We start from the raw sequence: 26,579 nt of genomic DNA, 5'->3' as shown, positions 1-26,579 counted from the left end.
TCTTCACCCTGATAAAATGAACAAAAGAAAAAAGAAGAAGGAAGTGACAGATGAGAAACGTTAAAGAGAGAAAAAAGAACTGAAGAGATACTACTTAGACAGAAGATAGAAGGTCAAAGGGCAAATTTCCTCTCTTGCAACCGACTGTCCAAGTTCTCACAGGTCGGTGTCGAAGAACGCCAGGCCGGTGTTGTCGGCGGGAGGGATGTTCTCCAGATTCAGGTCCCCGGTGGGCGGGCCCATGTCGGACAGGCTGGGGTCCATGCCAAAGTCCCCGCCTCCCCCGAGATCCAAGTCCTGCATCATGGGCTCAATTGGTCCTGTGGCGTCATGGTAACCACCTGCAGAGAAGGTCACGGGAGGTTAGTGGTCACCGCAATTCTTATGACAGCTAGTGAATATACTCAGAATGAACAATGAAGATACGGTCCCCCGTAAGCAAGGATCACCAAGAGGTGACAAAATTCTGCCACTGCTCCTTAATGATAAAAAGAGACAACTTTGGGAGGAATAAGATTTTAAAGGCATGGTGCAATATGTTCCTTCAACACAGAAATTACTCTCCAGCTTGCAGAGGAACTGTCCAAAGTTCTGCTTACATGAAATACAATGAGAAGTCTATGATTTGATTGTAACCGTAGGTACAAAGAGAGCATACATATAATATATCATACCAAAAAGGACACATTCATTTTTTAACAGCGATAAAAATCTATGGCAAAAATTTGACGTTGTCAACGAGGACAATTTCCAATTATCATTTTTGTGTTTCATGCTGAGTCAATGTGAGTCAATTCAACTGGTTGGAACTTACTGGTTGGAACTTTTGCTCACAAGGGCATTTTTCTACAAATTTTGTTATCTCAAAAACAATAAATATGTGTTATTGCACTACTCTAGAAGATTGCTAAATTGGCGAAACTTTTCGCCCAGCAAACTATTCCATTCTTTTACGGCAAGTGGAAGAACCAACACCATGAAATCTCACCTTGCATAGGAGGTGGCGGCTGGCGGTACTCCCCCTGGTTGCTATGTTGATGAAGACTGTGGGACGCTGCCCTGGTGTTGGTAGGTGGGTCCGGGGAGGACCACCCATGGAGCTGGGCGGCAGGATGGAATTGTCAGCGGGCATGTCAAGAGGCTGCAGAACAGACGCACAGGGGAAAGTAAGGACATGCATACAGCTTAATTTTCTTGCTCGACTGAGCACCTTTTGTTACATGATATTAGGCTCATCCACCACAAAGGGGATTCTCCCTCCAAACACACAAACACATGCAAAAATACACACACACACTGACACACACATACATACATACACAAATGCAAGGCTCCAGCAGCTACTTCGTAGACTGCTGAACTGCTAGAACAGAATATGATCCCTTATTTTCCTTTCTTTTTTGGGGGGTCTACAATATGTACATTGCTCTGCACTTTTGAATGTGACACGTTCATGAGTTTTGCTGTCGACAGTGGTATGCTGTTTTTTGAATTTCCAGCAGACACCCTCCACATCAACTTGGCTAACATTAGGACCATCCACTGCTATCGATGACAGAGTTTGTGAAATTTTGACAGGTCAACTGAATTTAAACTAACAAATGAGGCTGCACTGATTACAAAATCCACAATTGCAATTTTTTTACTATGTTTAGAAACCACTTCACTGTACATCAAAGTGATTTGTTGTATGTCAAACCTTCTCTCTCTTACACAACATGCATGAGACAAAACATGATTAATATCTTCAACTCACCTCTCCCCAAGGAACAGAATCTCCCCTGAAGAGTGAGTTGCCCAGCTCTACGGAAATCCTCTTCTTGTAGTCTGTTGGCTTGTCGTCAGACATGCGGTACAACACGGCGGCAGCATAGGTGGCTATAAAGACAGCAAAATGGTGATTCAGTACAATTGCAGAAATTCAGATGCAAGAGAAGATGCCATGTTCTTTAACACAATGACAGAATGACATACATTAATAAGAACTAATCTATGCCCATCTAGATGCAAAATAATTTTTGTTCAAAGTGTGTACGGGGGGGGGGGGGGGGGGATTGCATGTAATGCTAAGCAATTATTTATTCGCAACAGAGTTACATTACTGACAAATATATGTAATGAAAATGGCAAAACCTCAGGGTTCGAAATTGGCGATGGTCCGCTGGCCATTGGCCACCCAAAATCACATCGGACTAGCTAAAAATCGTAAAATTCTGAAGTTACTAGTCCATCTGGCTAGCCAAAATATTGCTTCAGTGTCAAAATTGATTCTAAGTAGTCCGCCTGGCTAGTTAAAAAAAAAAAAAGTTAAGTGCGACCCCTGAATCTTAGCATCACTAATCAAATACTTCCTAAAATGTTTGTTTGGTACCTTTCCCTCACCTTCCCCAACAACACCCTTTCCCCCACACACTCACAAACAAGAGTTCCATAGCAAAGAGACATCATGCATCTATCCATCTGTTTGTTGGCTTCTAAGAATGGGAGGTTCTTTCTTCTGTGTGAACTATAATATTAATGATTAATAAAATTAAACTAATTCAGAAATAGCAACCAGTAATATGCAAAATTTGGGTGTGTGTCTGTGTGTGTCTGTATTCTAAATGGTTTGAACTTATTACCTATTGTGAGTCTAACATTTTACATGTAATGCAATCCTTCAGATGAAAATCCTCGCATGGAACTGGGATATGGTAGCTTAGTGCATTAAAGGTCCACTTACCGACACCCTCGTTGCGAGAGTGCAGCAGCTCAGTGAGGGGTGCGGTGGCGCCCTCCTGTTCAATCATCTCGGCCCCCTGCTTGTCTAGGGAGACCTCGGAGAGGACTCCTGCAGCCACACGCTGGATGTTCTCTATGTTGGAGTACAGCAGCTAGAAGGGGCAGAACGTACAAGGAGCACAAAGAAATGGTTAGCTGTCAATAAACTGGGTGTATATACAAGTCATTTGTGAACTTATGCAAACTTACAGGAGGAAAAAAAAAAAAAAGAAGGAAGCAAAGGTACCTTTGTAAGGGTTAGCCTAAGTCACATAGGAGATTTTTCTGCAAGTTCCCTGAAAACAACCTGGTAAAAAGTTAACATTTTCTTTACTGCACTTTTCACAAATTAAAGGTTAATTGTGTAACACCTGAAAGTCCCATTTCTGTACTGGGCACCACTAGACCACTTTCCCTGGTAGCACCAGGCAATTAAAACTCAATGTCCAGCAAGTAAACTGAATGGACACGTGGGTGTTCAAAGTATAGGGCCTTTGACCACTTAGCAATTGGCACAAACTGTTACAATTAATGAAACAGAAGAAGAGATGTTGGCTGTCATTTGCAAATACAACATCCAATCATAAAATGCAACAAGTAATGCCTCAACATAATTTGTCCTCTTAGATGGAGAAATGGTGGTGGTGGAGGTGGTGGCAAGGGTCACAGTAGTAGTATGGGTGGTGATAGTGGTAGTGGTAGGGGTGGTGGTAGTGGTAGGGGTGATGGTAGTGGTAGGGGTGGTGGTAGTGGTAGGGGTGTGGTGGTGGTGGTAGGGGGTGGTGGTGGTGGTGGTGGTGGTGGTGGTGGTCTTTGTGTTGGCAGAGGTGAGGGTAGGGATGGCTGTAGTGGTGGTGGTGGTGGTGGTAGGGGAGGTGGCTCTGGCGGTGGTGGTGGTTGGTCAAGGGCTATGCGAAAAGGAATTGGGTATTAAGGTAAGTGGGCGGAAACCAATCCTACCTGGACAAAGAGAGGGATGCAGTTGAGACCCTGGATGAGAGCCCTGTTGTGGGAGTCCCTTGCCAGGATGTGCAGTGCCCCCGTGGTGCCCTCCACAATGTCCTCCATACGTACTCCATCAGCATAGCTGCCTCCCTGGCTGCCCGTGCTACCCATGGACGACCGCTGCATGGCACAAGAAAAACAGTCAGAGGTTCATAGAAAATGCATAATATTAGCAGCAACATACCCATCACCTAAATATGCCTTCAATATACATTTCAAACAAAGAAGGTTCTTGGAGAGATATTGATTTGATCCAAGATGTGTGCATCACTGTCTAGTTATTCCAGTATGCATAATTTTCATCATCATGGTAACTTTCATCACTGTCGTCATCATCATCATCACTTCCACCACAGCCATCAGCCCCACAATCCCAACTAAAACCATTGTCACCAACATCGCCATCATCTCGACTCCATAATATAGATGTTGTAATAATTTTAGTCATCATCATCATTATTGCTACTATCACCCTCACCAGAACCATATTCATTTTGACTATCACCATCATTGTCACCAGTGCTATTACTCTCATCATCATCATCATCATCATCATCATCATCTCATCACCACCACCACCACCACCATCATCATTTTCACCATCACCATTGTCATTCGGGTAATAACTGTCACCAGTTTAATAACTCTCATCATAGTTGCCATCGTCATCATCATCATCATCATCATCACCTTGGTGATAATCATCGCAATCACGATCTTACCCTCTGTGTATCTTGGTGAGCTCTCATCAAGAGCTGGACCAGTCTGTGGAGCGCTCCCTGCTCTCGGAGAGGGGCGTGGTTGGCAGAGCACAGGGCCAGGTTTCGCACCAGCCCAACAGTAGCCTGGAAGGATGGGGGGGGGGGGGGAGTAAACACAGGAGGAACTCATATCAACATTGACAGCTGAAAGTCTTTTAAGAACTGATTACTCTATCACTGATCTCTAAAGCTTCATTTGTTTTTGTTTTTTCTTAGCAGTAAAATTGACATATCATTTGTTCTTGACCAGAAACCAAATAGCTAAAACCAAGATAGAGCTGAAAAAAGAGGAAATTGTAGGAGGCTTCCACTGATCTATGTCTGTTCACGACATCATCTGCAAATGAGGGTAACTACATTTTTCATAAAACAAATAACACGTAATTGAAATGCTAAACCCCCCTCACCTTGATAAGAGGCCACTTGGATGGCGGGTGGAGGAGCTTGACGACGGCTGGGATGCCAAAGTGGAGACGCACTGCATTCTGGCACAGCTCCGCCCCTGGGTGTCGGCTGGTCAGGTGGCGCAGGGCACAGACCTGTATGATGATAAAGAATTGTGAGAATATTTACATAGTGATATGTCTGCCATGTTGTGACACTCTTTCACATGGTCATATGGTGGACAGAAAGTCATCACTACATATAGATACTCTGTGTGTGTTATTCTTGCAGTCTTTGCATCTGAACTAAGCCAAGAACAAGAGGCAACCATGAAGTTCCACTAATGTGTCAAGGCAAAACAACACAATTGCTGCATTCACTGGTCATCCTGCTATCATGTGAATTGTTTAAAATAGTGTGATTTTTTTCATGAGTATTTTCAGAATGGACATATCCTAGTGTAAGACCTGTGCAAGCTTCTTCCACTTGCAATTCGTTACAAGAGGAGAGTGAAAAACAGACAGTAACCATTATGGGAATTCAAGTGGCAATCATGTAGTCAACATGATTATCATGAAACTGAATTCACATTGCAACAAGTCACTTGTGGGCTTCAGACACTTTCCAGATAATTTGATAGCAGAAAAAACAAGCAAACAAACAAGAATCAGACATTCCAACTACTGAGAGAACACAAACTCTTTCTATCTTCTGTTGCTTTCATTTTCTGTTGTGCCTGCATTAAGAATCTGATTATTTTGACCGAAAATATATCCATTACAACCAAATACTGAGCAATATCAACAAGTGGTAAGATTTTTTCCCCCTCCCTTCCCCCCCCCCCCCCCCCCGCAAAAAGAAAAAAAGGACAACAACAAGGCTTAGAAAAGAATTAAGACCAATACTGCTACAGACAAACAAACACACACACACACACACACACACACACACACACAAAGACACAACAGAAAGAATAATAGCCAAGAACTGACCGCCGGCTCTGTGATGTCCTCCCTGTCCCCGGCCTTCTGGATGGTCTGGACGAGGGCCTCGATGCCGCCCAGCTGACTGACCACCATCTTGTTGTGGCCATTGTTGCAGGTCAGGTTGGAGAGGATGCCGCAAGCGCAGGTGACCACGTTGATGTCGTTCGACGCCAGGAGGTGCACCAGCATCTGGAGGAGCGGCTCAATGTCATCCTGGCCGTACAGAGGAGATAACGTCACAAGAAATTATTAAAGATTATAGGTGCATCTACATCTATCTTGTTATTAGCAGCAGAGACTCCAACCCCAAGAGTCTCTTAACTGGAAGATTCTCCCACCAGGGCCCCGTTTTAACAAAAGATATAATAGATTATACATTTCCTTACTACACACGCTGCCATAGACTTACTATAGAAATCAACTTTATAATCAATTATAAATCTTGGTAAAACAGGGCCTTGGACCCCATAGTAAAGTGGAGACTCTGACAACGTAATTATGCACTCAATATCATGCGTGTATTGCGGAAATCACAAGTGTGACGTCCCTGAGGGATTCTAGGGGATGTTAAAGGGCCCTGGAAACTCTACAGAGTTGTAAATGATCTCTTGTGCTATCCTGACTAAATAATTTAACATTTTTTAAACGATGAATTGGGCGGGGAGAAAGCTAAATCTCAAGACAAAATACATCTTACAACGTAAGTGGGGGAGATTCAAACTCGATAGCGGCAGAGTGGCATATTTTGAGAAAATGGCCTCAAAATTGGAGAGATCTCCCATGAATAGCGGGAGAGTTACAATCTCTGCAGCAACATTTATGCACCCATCAAAATCATCACGCAGATTCCAAAGAACAACTAGGGAGATAGTTGTATTTTACATACGCCTCAATGGGGAAAAAACAAAAATCCCAAATCAGTGCTTTGTTCATAATCTCATATCCAGACATGCAGACATAGTGCAATTTTCAGGAAGCCTCCTGCAGGATCAGGGAGACTTTGCAGCTCTCTATCAGGTGGTTCCAGCATCATGAAGGTTAGTAGAAATCCTCTTACATAACGTTTCCTTCGCTTTACTTTTCTTTCCTTTTTTTTTCCCTATCATCTCAGGAGCATTCAAGAATGAGGAGACATTACAAGTGTTCATGGACAGCATATGATTATTGCTCAGCGAAGGCACCAAGACAATAGTGCAAGCAAAAATCGAGATCACATGAACATGACAAATGCCCTAGGTGTTAATAGGACATCACATCCAACTGAGTCAACGACACTCGAGGCATCATAACTGCCATAAAGTCACTCTGCTTTGGTTTGCTCTGGACACTACACTCAGAATATACAATCTCCCCCTTGGCTGCAATCTCCTGTACTTGTCTTACTGTTTCTTGTTATTCCACAAATGAAAGATCATCAAATGCATACTTACATTTCCATTTGAGCAGTCTGAAAGATTACGGAGGGTCCAGAGGCAGTTCTGGACGAGGCGGTTGCTATGGTGACCGAGATGAAGCCCGAGGGCCGACATGCCGCCTGGAATAGAGAATAGATGAGAGCATTTGCAAGTTATTGCAACCTTTACTCTGACATCCAAACCACAATCTAATCTCAGACAGCCATATTCACTGTTAGAGGCTTTTAAGACGAAGACTTGATCACTGAAATCTAGTCTGTAACTTCTTACTTGACTCTTCACATGGTGCATTTTTTTTTTTTTTAAGTGTGAATATTTTCTATTCACTGCCCATTTTAGGGGGATCAGCACACACTTGACAATAATGATTTACTCATGACTGTAAATATGGTGACAGCAACAAAGCAGACAAGGAATTGCCACATATTAAAAAAGAATTCTACATTTAATGAGCATTCTAACTACAGTCATAGAGTGTTAATAATCTCTTTAGAATTGATAAGTCTATTACACACTTCTCAAATGCTGTTGACTTTGCAAACAAAGGATGTTCCTGCATTGTTTTACAGTTTGTTAAAAAAAGGCACCATCATGATCTGTGCACTCAAGAGCGATCTGCGGTTCATACCCCTTTATCCAAAAGGCCCACAAAGGATCAAGAACTTATTATAATGACATCATGAGACATCATTTTACAAGCTAGCGCAACATACCTGCTTCTACGATGGATGGCTTGTTGTTGGGACAGACAGAAAGGACCTTGAGGACCCGGCTGGTGGTCCAGAGGAGCTTTTCGTACTCATAGGTTCGCATGATGTGAACGAGCCCCGCGGGTCCACCACTGGCCAGGATGATCAGCTGAAATCGTGGCAAAGAAGGATACATGTATATATTTCATGTTATGCATACCGGTAATTGTTTGAAAAATATAAATATGATATAACAATTTATAATTCACATGCAACCTGATATGGGTCAAGATTGAAGATGTCTATGGTCATTAATGCTTTACTATATCTACTAAATCAGTGGAAATAGATTGCTAATTTCTGAACCTACACACCTACTATGCCTTGCACCCTTTGAGTTATTTTGCTATTATGAAATGGCCATTTATCATAATTCTATGACACCTAGATCTCCTCATTTCTAAATAGAGCATTTGTATTTTTGCAAGAGTGAACAGCCTCTGTGGTTGTGTTCTTTATACCTTGTTAGCGTGGTTTTGCACGCTATAAAATATGTTCATAAATTGCAAGTGTGAATGAAACAGTGCACCCGTCGCTCAATACATGTACCTAACTCTTTTGATCTTCGCTGGACAAAAAAAAATGTTGCAATATTGCAAGTCTGAATGGACTCTACAGTTATTCTACTACATTTTGTTCTCCTGGTTTCATTTGACCAAAGACTGTGTTCTTACTTCTGGGAAGAGTGTGATCTTATTCTAGGAAAGGGTATGTACTTCATTTTGTGAATGGTCTCTACAGATGCTCCACTATAACGTACCTTGCTCTCTTGGTTTCCGTAGGCCAGGATCTGGAGGCAGTCCGTGACAATGGCCAGGAACTTGGGGTTGTTGCGGGACAACAGCGCCACCATCTTCTGCAGGCCGCCAGCCAAGCGGACGGCCATCTTGGAGCCCTCCTGGTGGAGCAGCAGGTTGTGCAGGGTAGTGATGGCATAGAAGAGCACAGATTCCACTGGCGAGCTACGGGAGGGGGGGTGAAGGGGCAAATATTTGCATAAAACATTATTTAATCTCTGCTCAAAGCTGTTGTAACCGCAACTGCAAAATGTTGGTGAGTGATAAATGTAACTTTGCAGAGACCACATAACATGTACATCATTTATCAAAATTGGAAGTTTAGTTCCACATATTTAGTTGATCTGGTAGTACAAAGAGGCAAAGAGGACATGGGATGTACAGATGAACAGAGGGGCGGAGGGACAAACACACAGACAATTTGAAACCCACAAAATGCTTCCATACCTTTCAGCAGTAGAGGCATTAAAATATGTACAAGCATGAGCAGAATATCAACGACACTATGAACATGGAGAAACACACAATACTTCTGCTATGCTGGTCATCTCAACTTGAAACATAAATAAAACATAGGACATGGGATACAGGAGCATATGATATCGTCATTATTGGTCCTTTACCACTACCCAAGATAGTACGTACCTGAGCAGCTTCACCAGGGCGGGGATTCCCCCACTCTTGAAGATCTGGAGCAGCCCTGCCCGGTGGTGGGACAGGTTGTGCAAGGTGCCGGCCGCGCAACGCGTCGTCTCCGCGTCGTTGCTGTTGGACATGGCCCGTACGAGGGCGGCCACCATCTGCGGCGAGTTCATGATGGCGTGGCGGCTGGCCTCCTTCTTCGAGAGCTGATGGACCATCATGGCCGCCTGGTTCACAACCACCTGTAGAGGGCGCCACAAGCAAAATATTCTCATGAAAATACAAGGCATGGATACCAATATTTACATCATTCCAGATTCATGTGATTTGTCATCAAATAAAAAATGAACACTGTGTAAAAATAATTCCTGTATGACAAACATGGCAGGACTTTCATATCCCTTATCTATACATTTCTCCTATACTACTGAGTATTTCTTGTCATACAAAAATCACATGAATTTAGAGTAAATTTGATGACATGTTGATAATCCCAAAGAGGACACCAATAAAGTTTTGTTTTAAATGAAGAGGTTTTCACTGATGAATACTCCGCACAATTCATGAAAATTTGGTGATGTATAGGTTAATTCAGAAATGCAAGAGCCATCAATGAAAATTACTGTTACTGAAAATAAGCTTTAAAATAATTGAAATGAGTTTCAACACGAGTGTCCCTTGCACAAAACCTATGTGTACTACACATACATGAGAACACACTGAAACACAAGCAGTATCTTTTTAATCTTCACACAGCACAAAAGAGATCATCTTTTGCCAACTGCCAGGTGAACAATACATGACAGAACATATTGGTCTGAGGAATGACACAGCTACTGTTCATAAGCCCTGGCACCGTGGCAGCCCTGGCTACTATAGACAGAGAAACAACTCACAAGATCGTCATCGTTGAGGAGCTTGGTCAGTTCTGGGATGGCGCGGGTAGCCAGGTCCGCATCGTCCTGGTAGTTGATGAGGTTGACGACGGCGTGCTTCAGCATCTGCGACGGCTCCGAGAGGCGCTGGACCGCCGTCGGGTGGGCGGGGTCAAACTGGGTGGAGGGGATCTGTACCCCTTCCTCCAGGGTCTCGGGGAACATCGCCGCCCGTACTCGCTGGGAGCGCGTCTGGGTGAGCTGCTGGTTCATCTCTGCACGATATTCAGGGACAAATGGAAGGATACTATCAACAAAAGTCACAATATTCACGATTTAGCACACATCACCCAAACAAATCACACGTGCAGATGTGGGAAGATTTGTCAAGGAGATGAGCGTTTTCGGGAATAAAGGAACAGACCATTAAGGATACACACATTTTCATACGCAATAAAACATACATACTGGTACATATGTTGTCATATACATAATATGCATTGATGACTCTTGCAGGTTGATACAGTTGTACAAAGTCTCATAGTACATAGCCAATGAATTTTTTAGTTGTCTAGTAATTTCATGTACACTTAAAAGCTATTACTCCATGCAATTCATCGGTGCTTCAAAGAAAGTCATAACACTCAACTAAATGTCCATACATATGTAGAAAACTAGGTGATTTTCCTCATTTTGGCAAGGGGAAAGACCATGATGGACATCTCGGGCATGGTATTTTGAGAAACATTCCAACCTCTTATTTATTCTAACTCATATAAAGATAGTGTCTAGATGGCTACGTAGCTCTACAGTGCTTTAATATTACTCAAAGATGTTTTCTAAAAAAAAAAATTAAAAAAAATGATGTCGTTTCCTCACCATCAACTTGCTCCTGTGTGTAGGCCTGGCCGTAGCCAGCATCCCAGTCAAACATGTCCTGTGGCTGGGCGCTGTCCAGTTCACCTCCATCGTCGTGGTGCGACTTGCTGCTAACAGATGGCGCCTACGAGTGTCAAGTAGAGACGAAAATTGGAAATGTTTACTCAATCTTTTTCTCCAATCAAGAAGTTATACAGTAAAGAATCTATTCTTGATGCAATTGTTCCTTCTTTTATTTCCAAAGTCATCCATCTTTCCGGAAATGAGTCGGGCAGCTTGTATAATCCAATTATACAACATGAACATTAATGTAGCGGTGCATTTTTTTTTTCAAATTTTGAAATGATTCAGTCCATGATGACAAACAGATATTTATCACAGGCTTTACATATACAGTAACTGTCATAATTTGTTCACATGGTAGAGATCTGAACAAGGTGTGAAATTCTACAGTGATCTCTAATCTTGATAACATGGTTTGCACATGTCGCATTAACATTTCACAGGTCCCTGACTACTGCACATTTCAGGCTCTGACTGAAGTCAAGTCAACTACATTATTTGCATCATATTAAGGTTGTCATTACAAGGAAATGATTATCTCACGTTTGTACAGTGAAAACACTTACATAGCCTTAGATGACACTCCTCATGATAGACTAGGAGAATGGACTATAGGACAAGGAATGTAATACAACTTATATTCCAAAGTCTAGCATACACATACAGTACTTTACTTCCTCTCACAAGAGAGATAAAGCATACATTTGGCATTCCAATGAAGTGATCACCGACAAAACAATGCGTCACAGGATCTCAAAGTGCAGGCATGACAGCCAAGTGCTGATGTCGTGGACGTATCGCAAAAATCCAAACTATGGCCACCTTTTAACTGATGAGAGACAGTGACATGCACACACACTTACAGGCAATCAACTTTGCCCGACTAGATATGAAGAGCAAAGGGTTCGACTCCAGTAGGGCCATTCATTGCTTTGCAAATAATTATGTGAAATACCCATTCAAAGCGTATCCTCAATGATCATAAAGATCCAACTCCTAAGTGGATTGAAACAAGATATAAATTGTATTGGCATTAGCTAACACAGCTGATGAGTCACAACCAACAATCGATCCAGTTTATTCTTGTTTGGTCTTCCTTATACACACTGTATCTCTCATTTAAATCCAAATTAATATGTGATTGTAAGCAACAAAACAGTAAAAAATATTTTATTGCACAGGTACAGATTAATGTATTAAGTGCCAGATAAACCTTCAAGACAGCATTCCTTGGCTTTAATGACAACAAATGCACTGAGAGATATCAAATTGCAGTTTCTATGGCTCTGGTTATATGTAATCTGGCCTGTATTAGATGAGCTGAATTTGCAACAATTAATAACTTCTTCCTGTAACAAAGACTAGCTGTATAAGATTTCTACTTCTCAGAGGGATAAATAAAGTCCTTCGACTCCCTTTCAATCAATTGTTTGCAATAATTGCACATCGAAATACTGTAAAAGTGGAAATTTTCATGCATTTCGCACACCCAAAAACTGACATGAAAATAAAAGCATGCTAATATTTTGCTTGCCGTAAGTTCCAGTAGCTAATGTCTTGATTATGCAGAATTGAAAAATCCACTCTAAATTCATCTTACCTGGCCAAGACCAAAAAATTACTCTCACAAAAATTTCCACTTTTACAGTAGTACGACAGACATCATAACACCTCAATTGCTCACACATGATTTGTAGTATTCTGGCTGCTGCTGCTATATTAACTTGATTCAAATCATTGCAACAAACAATGACAGCAATGTTCGTAAATGAATTAGTCCTGTGATTCCGATAAGTATAAAGATCCTGCAACTGACAAGCGCAGGGGTCTTATCAATGAAAGGATCGCAGACTCACATGTGAGGTGGCGCTGCTCTGGAATCCAGAGTCCATGCCGTAGCCGTGGTGCTGCCACTCCATGGCGTTCTGCATGGGGTCCTGCTTGGGGAGGTCCTGGAGACCAGAGCCGCCGTACCCCTTCTGCGGCTGGTTCACGGGCTGCTGGGTGTTGTACTGAACGATGCAAAAGGGTGGGAAGGGAATCAAATTAGATCAATGTTACAATTTGGGGCAAATGGTCAAAACACTTTTAAGTTCATCATCTCTGTATTCAACTAATGTCTCAAATTTTGTCAGTTTTATTCATTCATTCAAACATATGGCACAATTCTTATTTGTATTCCTGATCTTATGTTTTTCTCTCATTTAAAAAGGTGTTTCAAGAAACACAATTACAAATCAGTGTTTCCTACATATACAAAAGCCCTAATACTTGGGTTAGCTCTTTACATTCCTTCTGTATCAGTCATCTTCTCCAATATTGTCCATCACACATATTTTCTCTCATTTATGTTAAATCCCTAGCCCTAATCCCTTGATGTTTTTTACATTCATTGCATCATCTTGTCATTTTCACCAAAACAAGAAACCCAAAATATCCAAACTTTGTAAATGCTCATTTGTAATTATTAGCAAATGCAAACTCTCTATCAACCAACATACTACCAAACATACCGGAAATACGGTAGGAACTCATAGTTTGTTGATAACAGACATCACAATTGAGCTTCATCTCCTTTTCCCCGAATGAGTATTGATGGTGAAAGTGCCCTATATGCAGGCAGATGTCCATTCATACAGTTGTAAGTTGGTCCAACATTGAGTTTTAGTTGCCCAGGTGCAAATAGGGCAAATAGGGTTTCGAGGCACCTACATGTATGTAATATGTACAAATAATACTCACCCTAGCTTGTTCCATGGTGTTGTATTCCTGTTTCCTCTTCGCAAATTACTCTGGAAAAAAATAAAATAAAATTCAATCATGTTATATACTAAAATGTAAAAGTGCAGGCATACGCATGTAAATAATATACAATAAAGAAAGAGAGAGAGAGAGAGAAAGAGAGAAAAGAGAGTTCAGCTTCTTCAAGCATGGTATGGAGATTGTATGGAGATGGTACTGAGAAAAAAAGGGGGGGGGAAATACTGATTTCTGAAGAGTAAGAGTTGACCTCAAGTTTTCACTAAAAATGTATTTCTTGGCAAGGATTTAAAATGATTTTACATAGAGACCAGATATTTTTACATGCATGAAATATTCACAAATTTAGCAAACCGCCAAGATTTCGGAAAATTGAAATGCATACGTGAAAGTTCTTCTCTACACTATACAGTGTATAGAATGCCAGTAGCAATTCCGCCCCCCCCCCCCCCAAAAAAAAAAAAAAAAAAATATGATGCAAAAAAGGGCATCAGCTCTAATTTGCAAAAATTTCATGCCACAAATATTTCTGGTTTTACAGGACATGTGTATGGACCTGGTTATGTTCAAATAAGTAGCAAATTGAATGCAAGATGATAACAACACCAATTTGCATTGTATAACTTCAGCATCAATGCACTACATGTAAACCTGCCTAGTTGTACATGTCTGCATGCCTAGTGGTACATGTCTGTGTTGTACAAGTGTGTAATAAGTGTTCTAACATTATACCTTGCAAACCAAGTCTGTGCACTGCAGTACCCCTAATGCATACAGGCGTACACTTGTAACCCTGTGTTTAATTTCTTGCAGTGGATAAACACACAGAACAATGTTGTGCCCAACTCTGCTCACCGCATCCCATTGTACCTGCACAAAGCACCTCTCCAGTGAACTCTCGGGGTACAAAAGACCGCAAAGTATCCCCCCCCCCCCTTCTTCTTCTTTCCCAATACCTCTCGGTCTGTTTAAAATGTTGAAGACTCCAGACAATACATACTGGTCTCCTACACATCATATGCAAGCAATACACATTAGGTACATTGGGTGACTCATACTCTGTAGACACAGACACACAAAAATGTACAGTGTACATACATGCACACATACACATACGTGAACACACGCAGCACACTCAATATAAAGGTACTTGTACCGTAATGATCATTGCATGGTGGGGAATGGAATGAATTTTCAAAGTGTGGTTACCACCCAATGACCTCGGCAGCTGGAATGGATGCACTCTCATTCATAGACACATGGTTTGTCAATTAATTATATGAGCAGAATAATGAGAGGGTTATTCCATAAGGATAAAACACGTAAAATAAAAAAATATATATTTTTAATACTAACAAACATAATACTATTCAGCCATATACTGTATACAATCTGTAGGTGTATGTCATGTATGACTGCATGCTACATTGCAGAGTAGAAGCAAAATCTACAGCTTGTATGTACACCATCTCTGGTAACGCATCACTAAAATCGTCACCAGACAGAAATGCATTCATTCATGATCGATAGGCAATTGTAATTTCATGATTTTCATATATACTACAGCCACGGGGATACGAAACTGGCACAGATTTTTTTGTTGTTGTTCTTCCTAAAGTTCCTCAATTCCTAAAATTTTCTGTTTCTCCTCAAGAGAAAAATGTTCAATGAAGGCAGAGAAAATCTCCTTTGTCAACTCTTGAAAAACTCTGACACACACACACACACACACACACACACACACACAATCATGAAAATGCTCATATCACAAGAATTTTGAAAGTTCCCTATCATTTACTTTCTATCTTTGTGCATGCAAAATCATGCATGTATGAAAATAGAAACACATTGAAACAAATACCTAATAGCACACAGTGTACACGTATACCTATTGCTGTACACATCAACCAAGGAGCTACCGTTCACTGGTAACTCCTTGCATCAATACCAACAAACACACCCAAGTGACTCACAGAGTTAATGTATAAAATCACACATACAGTTGTATGTGCATACAATACAGTAGTACACTGTAGCAACAATGCAGATGCCCACTCGGATCCTCTCTATCTCTATCAGAGAGAAGCTTTTTGATCCTGGTGTGACAAGAATTTGAGGAAATGAAAGCCGCGAGACTGCCCCATTAAATCTGCAGTCAATCTGTGAAGAGTGCAATTGAAACGGTAAATCTTGTCTCAATTGGTACTCTCAATCACTTCAACTATGACACAGGTTTTAAAAGTAGGCCTACTTCCTGAAGATGCAATTAATCTTTCTGGATGAAAATTCCTTGAAATTTAACCCCCCCCCCCCCCATTTTCGTCTCAGACAGCTAATGTATCTTTCTGATTATACGATTATCTCCCACATCAACTTATTGTGTGACTGTACAATATAATTTCATCAAAATGACATTATTCTACAATATTCTATAATGGTAGAAGAAATTTCCAAATGAAAGTCTCTAAAATTCCATGCATTTCCACAAAAGGTGGGAGCTCTGGACATTTTAATTTCTCACTCAAGTTTGCAGACATCTGAACGGATAAAAAGCTTCAGTGCTTTTGGCCAAATAAAAAAAATAATGAAAGATATGCAATGCAGTAAGCACAATAAACATCCCCCCCCCCCCCCCGTCTTGTACATGTAAATATTACCGCCTCTCATGTTCTTACTGTCTGCATACATTTATGCAAGTTTATGAAATAAATCATGCCAATGACTATAATGACAAATCACTGCCAACTTGCATCCAATTAGAATGTGAAAATGTTGCATATTAAACTGTTGTAAACACATTCTACCTTGAGCCTCAAAAGTCCATCAGACATAGCTTGACATATCATGGTGTACTGTAAAATTGATGCTTTGCAGACTATTATTGTCTGCTTATTAAACTATGAGCATACAGTGTAGGCTCACAGATGTGGAGGATGACAATGTGTAGTGAACATGCACAGATGAATATATACACACACCAAAGGTGGAATACCAAAGGTATGAGTAATCTTGACCCTGTCACATCGAGTCATTTTTCATTGGCCCAGAATATGGTGGTGGGGGGAGGGGGGATGCAATGTTACCACCACCATCAGCCGCCACCCATACCCCTCCCCCCCCCCCCCCTTGCCTCCAGTAGAATTCCAAGCTCCATGACAATGTCAATCACTCCCTCGCCCAGACGGATTGGAAGAGGGCATGACACCAGCTAGTCTGGGCTCCCGTAGACGCTGCTGGTCCACCCAGGGCACAACATGAACACATGTATCCACATTGCCCGTCCATTGATTCAGACCATCGTTTTCCCACCTCAACCCAGCACCAATTCGAACCTCGCCCAACAACATTATTACCCCCCCCCCCCCCCATCTGCAAAGAGTAATAATCAATTCCACCTATTGTACTCACTTAAACCCATTCCATTTGGCTACTCGCCTCTTCCTTTCAAACATAAAGATACACTAAAGAATTGTTTTATCAGAAACTGTCAAATTTCTCTTTACAAATTCACCACTTAAAAATCTTGACATACTTTTCATCATACTGACAAGCAATAATACATCAGATTTACATGTATGTAAAATCCTAGTTGCTTAAGAACATTGACAGATGAATCTTCTATGAATACTGGTATGAAAGTTACAATGACCATCAGTTTCAATAACTGAATTATACTTTTTTATTTAACTTAAAGATAGGCATTTAAAAGGATTACTTTGCTGATGCAATTTGCATTGTAAAATGTGTGGCAGATATTTTGGACATGTTACAGATATCAAGAAAGCTGTGTGAAAGACACAGTCATGGATACCTTTAGACCAGCAAGAAGGTTATACTGTAGGTGCTGTGATGCACCTCCCAACGTGAGTAAAAACTGTGCTACCGGGGCATCACAGTTTCATAGTGAAATGTAAAGTGCTTGCACAAAGACGGTGGGGCAACTTGTGCACAGAGGCTTTCATCGGGAGACTAACGCCCGCCCTGCATGTCATTCCAGAGGGCTGGCTGGCAGTTTGTCACAATTCGGCAACGAGACAGCTGTCACGGCTCGGCAAGCCGTACATGCGGGGACTAATAAAACCCACTGGCAGTTAATGGAAGGGTAATCGTGACATCTCACTCTCAGCAGTTTTAACTTGCAAGAGTGGATGCTAGTCTCACACCTGTAAATAATTCCCCATCAACTTCAGATATGAATCTAAAATAAAACCCAAACAATTCTTCAATCAAAAATACAATGAAAATTCAACGTTTCATATAATTTGTTTATTGCTGTTGAGGTGACAAATCTTCATATCTCAAAAAATGCTAAATATTCTGGAGAGCAAAAAAAACAATGCAGCAAATTCAAGTGGGATTGCCTTTCCTTTGAAATGCTGTGGTGGCTTTGGACAGGACATCACTTGACTGATTATCTGACCATTAATCCCCCCCCCCCAAAAAAAAAAAGTGATTTTCACCCAAATTTGAGATAAAAGGTCTTGTCACCCCAGTGACGTTTAATGATATTTGGCATCCAAGTAAAGCTACAGTACTTGTCCCAAAATAAAAAATTCTGAAGGGATTTGTTTGTTTGTTTGTGACAAAGCTCTGCCTTGAGGCCTCAAAGGCAAATCATTCTTTTCTCAGGCCAAAGATGCATGTTTTGTAAATGATATTAATAGGTAAAATAAATACAACCCATCTAGGATATAAAAAGCAAACATGTCCAGCCTCCAAAAGGGGCACATGGATAGGAAGATATCCTCAGTCTCACCAATCATATTACACAGCAGTATAATGAGAATAAACTAGTGATTTTTTTTGAACTAATTCATTTTGACTTTAAATGGGTTCAGCTCCATGTTCCTCTATCATTTTCTGTATTAATACCAAAGAGCGCTATGAAAATAAATACATTCCCTACAAATAAAACAATATGAACATAATATCACAATTACTGATTCAATTACAGCACTGTAGTACAATGATGCTAGAGCACAGTTCCATCTCTAGAAAAAAAAAAAAACAACAACAACAACAGGTGCAATGTCAATATATCGTAATAAACACTCCAGAGTGAGGAATCACAGCATGAAATATTATTTTGCTGGCACCTGCCTCAATCCACTGTGCAAGTACACACACTTTGCTCGATTGATTAATTGGACCAATCTCTTCTGCATTTCAAGTACACACTTCATACCATGATTCTACAATGTATATGGTGTGCTTCACAGGCAATCAACGAAACTAAGGGTCTGATTAAAAGGGCTCTTCCTAATAAACCAATGATTGCGCCTGACAAAAACATGATCCAAGCAGAGCATGAAATGTGCCTGCAATTCATGAGCTCAGCTGTATCACTGTTTTATTTATCTTGAGTATTCATCTGCTCCATGTACAACTGTATGTCTGTCCTGTGTGTGTTAAAGGGTGTGTACAGTTCTGGTCGAGGTGAGGATTTAGCTTTTAACATTTTGCGAGATATTCAGATACCACTTTATGAGATGTCAAAGAGCATGCAATTCTAAGGGGTATCAAAAGTTTACTTGAAGAAAATCGGTTTTGAAGTGGCCGAGATATCCAAAAACATGGGGAAACAAAGAGATCCTAATAAAGTTGTGGCCTGTAGTCTTTTGTTATTATCACTTTTTTGGATATCTCAGCCATTTGAAAACCAATTTTCATCAAATAAATGTCGAATCCTTCTTGAAATTACATGCTCTTTCATATTTCATAAGAGGTTTCTCATTATCTCACTTAGGAATGTAAAAAACATGAATCCCCACCTCAACCAGTACTGTACAGTCCCTTTAAACTGTACAGATGTCTGCATGTTTGTGTTTCTGTATGTACAGTGTTTACAATCCGTACATCTTTCCTACTTTTTTTTTCTCAAAGCTATTCATTTCCTGGTAATTGTACCTTCTTGGCCAATGTAGCAAAAAGGGGGAAAAAATATGAACTATACAAATTCAATTTACAATTATAAATTGCTTACAATGTCTGAATGGAATGCATGTGACTATAAGCACTTTCAAAACATATTTTTTTTCTTTTCTTTTTTGGTTGCTTTATCTAATTACTTGGTGAAACGTTTCCTCACCTTGTAGGCCCCTACGCTTGTAATAGTGTGACTTTTGACATATCATTGTACAGTGCACATTAATGCAAGTGAGATATTTTTTTTTTTTTTTTCAAAAAGAGTTTCTCTTTGGCATCCATGGCAGTAATCTATGAGACTGTGAGAGATTGTAAATACTACTACTACTACTACTACTACTACTACTACTACTACTACTACTACTACTACTACTACTAATAATAATAATAATAATAGTTTTGAAAATAAAGAAGGAAGTTCTACTAGTTCCTTTCAACCTTTGTCTGTCAACGAGTTTTATACAATTACAAGCAGAGAGCTGAATAAAACTATCAAATCAATTCACATATCTTTCAGTATGTACAGTGTATCATAAACGTGCCAGTGACTTTGGGGATGATGTAGATATGCAACATTTAACACAATACAGTGTCAATAAACCTAGGAAATGCTAAAGGGGGATAAAATGCTGAGCCTGATGGCAATTATGAAAACACACACACACACACACACACACACACACACACAAACGCAAATCTGATCATTGTCTATTTTGGCGGAAAATGGCATGAACAAAAATCAACAACCCATTTGAACACAGGGCCATTCTTTCCACTTCACTCCCATTTCCATTTTCTTGTGCAAATGTCACGAGCCAAGCAGCGATCAATAGCAGACGCACTCAACGGCTCTCATATTTACTCTTTCTCTTTTTTATGCCCACCATAAATCAATTGCCGAAATAAAATTCCAGCATCACATATCGCTCAGGATGAACCTCATCTCTCATTAGCAATTCACGGTGCTACCATATCCGACATTACAGTCGACTGACATCATCTACTTGCATCCATACAAAGAGATCAATCCACATTTTTTTTTTTTTTTTCAGCATGGCAACCAGCTTACGATTCGCCCATAAGGGTATCAAGAAAGCCCAGCTTGAATCATGCCCATGTACTCAATACACACAGTGTGTGTGAACCTGCACGCCCACTGACATGCTACATGCACTTGCGCTTTATATACATGTACACGGGGGCCATACAAGAGAGAGAGACACACCAGTGCATTCCTTTGGTATGAATAGCAATGCTGTACAAATACACACAAAAGCCACATCAACTCCCACACACAGGGTTTCACAATGACCCCTAGGTCTAAAAGCACACACACAGTCTCTTGCACAAAGACTCTTAACCACAGATGAAAATCAATCACTGGTTTTTCTCTCAGGCTGCGCTCAGTTCACTTCGACTTGCTCGACATATGTAACACTATTTCACAAAGTTCTTTAGTATGAAGACTTTGAAATTGACTTCACACTTTCATTCTGGCCTGGTTGTCCTCTCTCTCAGTTTTCAAATCCTGCATACAGTCAAGAACATGTAGTACCAGGGAGGTATCCCACCTCCCTGGTAGTACGTTACATACATTGTACAAGTGTGTGTACCGTGTGATAGCAATACTGTATGTGTGCAGTAAGCAAGTCACCTAAAATGACAAAAAGGTCTACTTTTTCAAGACTATCCATACTCATTCCACTTGCTCATTTTAACTCCGTTCTCCCTCTCCCATTGTTGAGGACTTTGCGGACTGATTTGGTCATTTCTACGAAATTGAACCTGTTCAACTTTGCCCTTCACAATTTCAAATTAGCGGGGAGTACATACCAAACAAATGACACTCAGGACGGAAACTCATTTTATATATGGCGGCCATTTCTGCTGGCCGTCTGTCCTGAATATTGGCAATCAAAAATAGTTAGTCTGTGACATTTTCTGCAACTTGTCCTCATCAGTTTCTATTCCAAGCATCGTCACCCAAACAGGACACTTATCATTACCGATGAACACAAAACTCCTGGTGATAGGTCACCTTTCCTGATGTTACAAATTCTGTCAATGGTCTTTTTTATCTTCTACCTTTGTGATCCATATCAACAAAAAGAAATAAAAGAGAAATGTAGGCATAATACAACTACTACAGCACTAGTAGGGCCTATTATTCTTTTTATGTCAATTCTAGAGTTTTATCACAAAACTAAAAGAATTTTGTAAAAATAGGTGATGTCAATCACATAATCTGAATGGCCATATGAATGGGTCTCAAGAGTTGAACTACAGATCTTATAGGCAAAATCAAATAATGGCAATTAATTTGACTTTTCATTTCTGAGTTTGCTAAAAATTCAAATAACTTGTTAATAATTCTATATCAAAATGTTTATCCAACTATTCTAATGCCTTGTCTCTGCAAAAAGAAAGGCTATGATGCAAACCGAACTTTACAACATGAAAATTTTACATTGTACCTCCCAAAGGGCTCCACACAAACTCTCTTCTCTGTAGGCCCACTTTTCAGGCCAATAAAATCTTTAAATCTGAAATTTTCGCATGCCGAAATAAGAGGAAACATAAATATCCATTTTTAATCTACAAAGTTGTCCTATCGGGCCACCAAAAGATGATCTTTTTGAAAGTTCGGTGGCCCAACAACAATTTTAAGTGGTTCCGTGGCCACTGCTAATGTGGAGCCCTGCCCTGTCTCACACTAAATTGCTCAAATAAGCATATGGTTACCAAGTTAGTCTTGCTGGCGGGGTCCAGGGCCCGCTCAAAGGCCCTGGAAGTTCTAAGGTTCTAGATGCTCTCTCATGCTATCTCAGCTGTATTTTGCATGTTTTTCTTGCATTTTCGACAGAGGGTAATTGGTATATTTAATACAATATATTTGCAAAATACATGATTATTAATTTCAAAGGGAACGATGAATACTTGTATATCTTGTCTTCAGCGCTGCATGCAGTTCCAGTGGAATGATTTATATATGTACAGTAGGCCCTAAATTTGAGTCACCTAAGGAGTGATGTGACTGAAGAAAATCATGAATGCAGTTCACTAAAGGACAGAAAAACTGGTACTACTTGCTACTTGTCTTCCTGATTTTTCTTTCCATATGCAGGCAAAGCAGTAAAATTCATTCAGCTTTATATCCAAGAAGTTAATTGCGAACTTGATGAGAGCAATCACTGCCCCGAATAGTGTGTGATAGTAGTATGAATCATGACAGATACATGAAGTCCATAGACGAAGTAAACAGTAAATACTAACATATCTCTGAATTCAAAACAGATTTCGATGATTAAATAAATTCCCATTTTGTGTTTAGGCATGTAGTCCCGTAACCCCAGGGCATTCCATTATATAGTTGTACTGTTTCAGCGCCCCAAGTGAATAGCCTGCTATCTTTGTTTGTACTATGAGAAAAATCAAATAAATGAATATATTCAGCCACCTCTAAAAATGCCCTATTTCACCAGCATGTACGCTGGCGATACTGTACAAATTTTTAAAATCTAACTTATACCTCACGCTCGCGGAGAACTTGCTCCAGACTGTGCCAATGGTCGTGAAAAGACTTTTTTTTTTTGTGCGTGTTTATCTCCTTTCTGCTGTTTATTTTTAAAACAACTTTGTCTTGTGTGGCATGAATGAATATAATTTGTTCATGATTGGTAGTAATGGTAGGAAAGGAGTCACATGGAACTTGGCCTTTGACAAGGTCCTCTGAGCTCTCGCTGCATGGTGGCGAGTGAGTGGGGTCGAGTAAATCGAGCCCAGCAGAGAATGATGCCAGGGCACCTCGCTGTCGCACTGTTGTACTCGGCTGGGCTCAGTTCTTTGCTCGCCCAGAAAGTGACACCATATCAAAAGTAAAAACATCACTTGTCAAAAGGCTACACTGCATTAGATTTTCGTCAAAATGCATATAACTGATGAACTGCCAGTGTATCGCATGCACACAGTTTCCAAATCCTTCAAGTGAATAGTTGTCATACTACTACTCTATGTACGTGCTAGTCAAAATATTACAGTTTACCCTTGACCTAATCACACAAAAAAATCATCAATTCGGACAGTATAAGGGACTACTGAAGGAGCCAAATTTTACCCTTTGTGAGTTATCAACAAGTGAATTACATCTGTATGTGTTCAAACTGAACATAATTCAGATTTTACAGTTACATTTCATGTCTAATACTAATACCACCAACCACATAAAGAAACACCAAATGCTAACCCAGGGGCCCTGTAACCCGACACGTCCGTGCTGGGGTCGCCGTAACTGCAACCAGCCCGAACGTGAAGCTTTCGGGTTGTGGATTATAGGATTTGGGGTCTTGTATGGGGCAGAATCCAAATGCCAACTTAATTACTAAAAATTGCTTCAATTTGAATACATACAGATGTAGTCCAAATATTAAAGTTGAACATTTGGTGTCTCTTCTGGCCAAATTAATGACTTAAACTCATTCGGTCACGAAAAATCTGCGAATGACAACTGCTCCGCAAGACGGATTTGAAACCTGTGCAAATTCAATGCGCTGGCCGGTAGCAGTGTAGCCTTTTGACCAGGCACTCTTGCTGTGCGACATTGTGTGGCGCTTGATCGCTCTCTGCTGGGCACGTTTCACTGGAACCCTTTCGCTCGCCACTACACAGCGAAGGGGCCTTGTGCAAGGGCTAAAAACGTCGCGACTGTCATGCATACAACGTATAAACCTATATTCATTTTGCCAATGTGCAATGTGCCGTGCAAAGGTTGTTTCGAAAATGAAGGAACAGGGGGTATGGAGATGAACTTGTAGAAACGCTAAACACATCTTTTCAAGGCCATGGGATTAACCTGGAAATGAGCAAGTGCACAACGGGTATGAATTAGATACTGAACGTATGTACATGTACATTGTATACCCGGTAGTTTAAAAGTAAGCTGTTGGCTGGTAAAATAGGAGTCACTTAGGACACTTTTAGAGGCACTTAAATTTGTGTTTCTTTTTTCATCATACAATTTGTATTTCTTTTTTTCATCGCACACCACTCTGTTGACTCGGGGCACTCCCATACCCCACAGTATAACTGTGAAAAGGGGTTTAAACAGGGTAGCCGATGGTGGTGCAGTTAATAACCAAATGCTATAAACATCCACAATCTGCAGCTCCAGTCAATTTTCCTCAATCCCAAGAGTGAGACATTGATAGTACACACATAACTAGCTAGACAGAAAAATCCATCTGTTTGGGGGAGTTTTCTATGATTACCCATCAGTATTTTTTTTCTTTTACTTTTACGGCTCTCCTCCTAGAGAATTCCATGAAGCCACACATACTCTTGGTGGACTCTACTACGGAATATCCCTAACGTCAACGACAAGATCGACTGATCTTTCTCCTTTCGGTCAAACAGATAACCATCAGGGCATCATCCATGTAGATTTTCTACAAGCATTGGCAAGTCAATGTTCACGTTATATCTAAAAAAAAAAAAACAAGCATGACAGCAACTAGACAGAAAGATCCGTCTGTCCAGAGGAGTCTTTTATTTTTTTGATGGTATCGCTCTCCTCCTCCGGAGAGGGGATCCGTGAAGCTAGGGGCAGTAGGGCCCTGTCTTGTGATAGAAATCAATCATTATTAATCAATCACAAATCTCTTGAAAGTTGTAATCAATCGCAACCTGTGATTGATTGATTGCAGTTTTCTGTCTTAATTTCAATCATAATTTCTTTATAAGATGGATTTGTATTCAATCGTAAAGTTGCGATTGATTTGAATCAATCACAAGTCTTTATAAAATGGGGCCCAGATGCAGTCTCCGCGGAATTCCCGGAACTAGACAGAAAGATCTGTCTGTCCAGAGGAGTCTTTTATTTTTTTATGTTATCGCTCTCCTCCGTAGGCGGGGATCCGTGAAGCCGGGATCCGTGAAGCCAGATGTAGTCTCCGCGGAACATATCCCCGACGACCAGATGATACAGACCAATTCTTTCAGTCAAGACAGCAACCTCTTTCAGCTCTTTCATCATTAATTTAGAAACATCGTGACTGATGTTGCAAGTTTCCAGTTAGACTCCTCTAATAAATAACATTATAATATGGTAGGTTTCTGTACACATCACCACAACATTTACATGCTAACATAGGTATCTACAGCACACGGCCTGGACAATCTCTACCACTGACACACCACACCACGGACTGAGTGATGTTGTTGTGCAGAACCACTGGCACTGCACTGCACTGCCACTGCACTGGTAATGCGTAGTGTTGAACGTGCTTAGTGTTGTGTATGTAAGCAAATTGTATACGGTAGAATATTTTTCGTATAAATTTCCCTTTCTCACAGACACTTTACACACTCTTTCCTCCACTTACCTCCTTCAGAAGGGCTTAAAACCCCTCCCCTCCAGCTTACTCGTTATGTTGTGCGTCACTTTCCGGCAGTTTCTCATATAAGTTTGAATCTACTCTCCGTCAAGAATACACACTGCATTGACTTTACAATACGCTAAATCTCCGCTCTGTGATCTAAAGATACGCTCTTCCCTTGGCCCTACGTACGGTACGTGCATCGCG

At 40.6% G+C, this 26,579-nt stretch overlaps 1 protein-coding gene across 1 annotated transcript; it reads right to left on the bottom strand.

Moving 5' to 3' along the window:
• On the bottom strand, positions 1-26,579 carry LOC140245630 (catenin beta-like). Its single transcript, XM_072325192.1, is given in 18 exon segments — positions 1-341; positions 989-1,081; positions 1,084-1,141; positions 1,757-1,878; positions 2,723-2,873; positions 3,721-3,885; positions 4,488-4,610; positions 4,934-5,065; positions 5,903-6,109; positions 7,327-7,430; positions 8,025-8,169; positions 8,821-9,022; positions 9,503-9,741; positions 10,396-10,649; positions 11,254-11,377; positions 13,173-13,328; positions 14,059-14,108; positions 26,379-26,579. Coding segments are annotated over 17 exon segments (2,475 nt in total). The 5' UTR covers positions 14,074-14,108; positions 26,379-26,579; the 3' UTR covers positions 1-156.

Source organism: Diadema setosum, chromosome 22 (assembly GCF_964275005.1).
Source record: "Diadema setosum chromosome 22, eeDiaSeto1, whole genome shotgun sequence".
Taxonomy (NCBI): domain Eukaryota; kingdom Metazoa; phylum Echinodermata; class Echinoidea; order Diadematoida; family Diadematidae; genus Diadema; species Diadema setosum.
The sequence above is the reverse complement of the archived record's forward strand: the minus strand, read 5'-3'. Positions and strand labels throughout refer to the sequence as shown.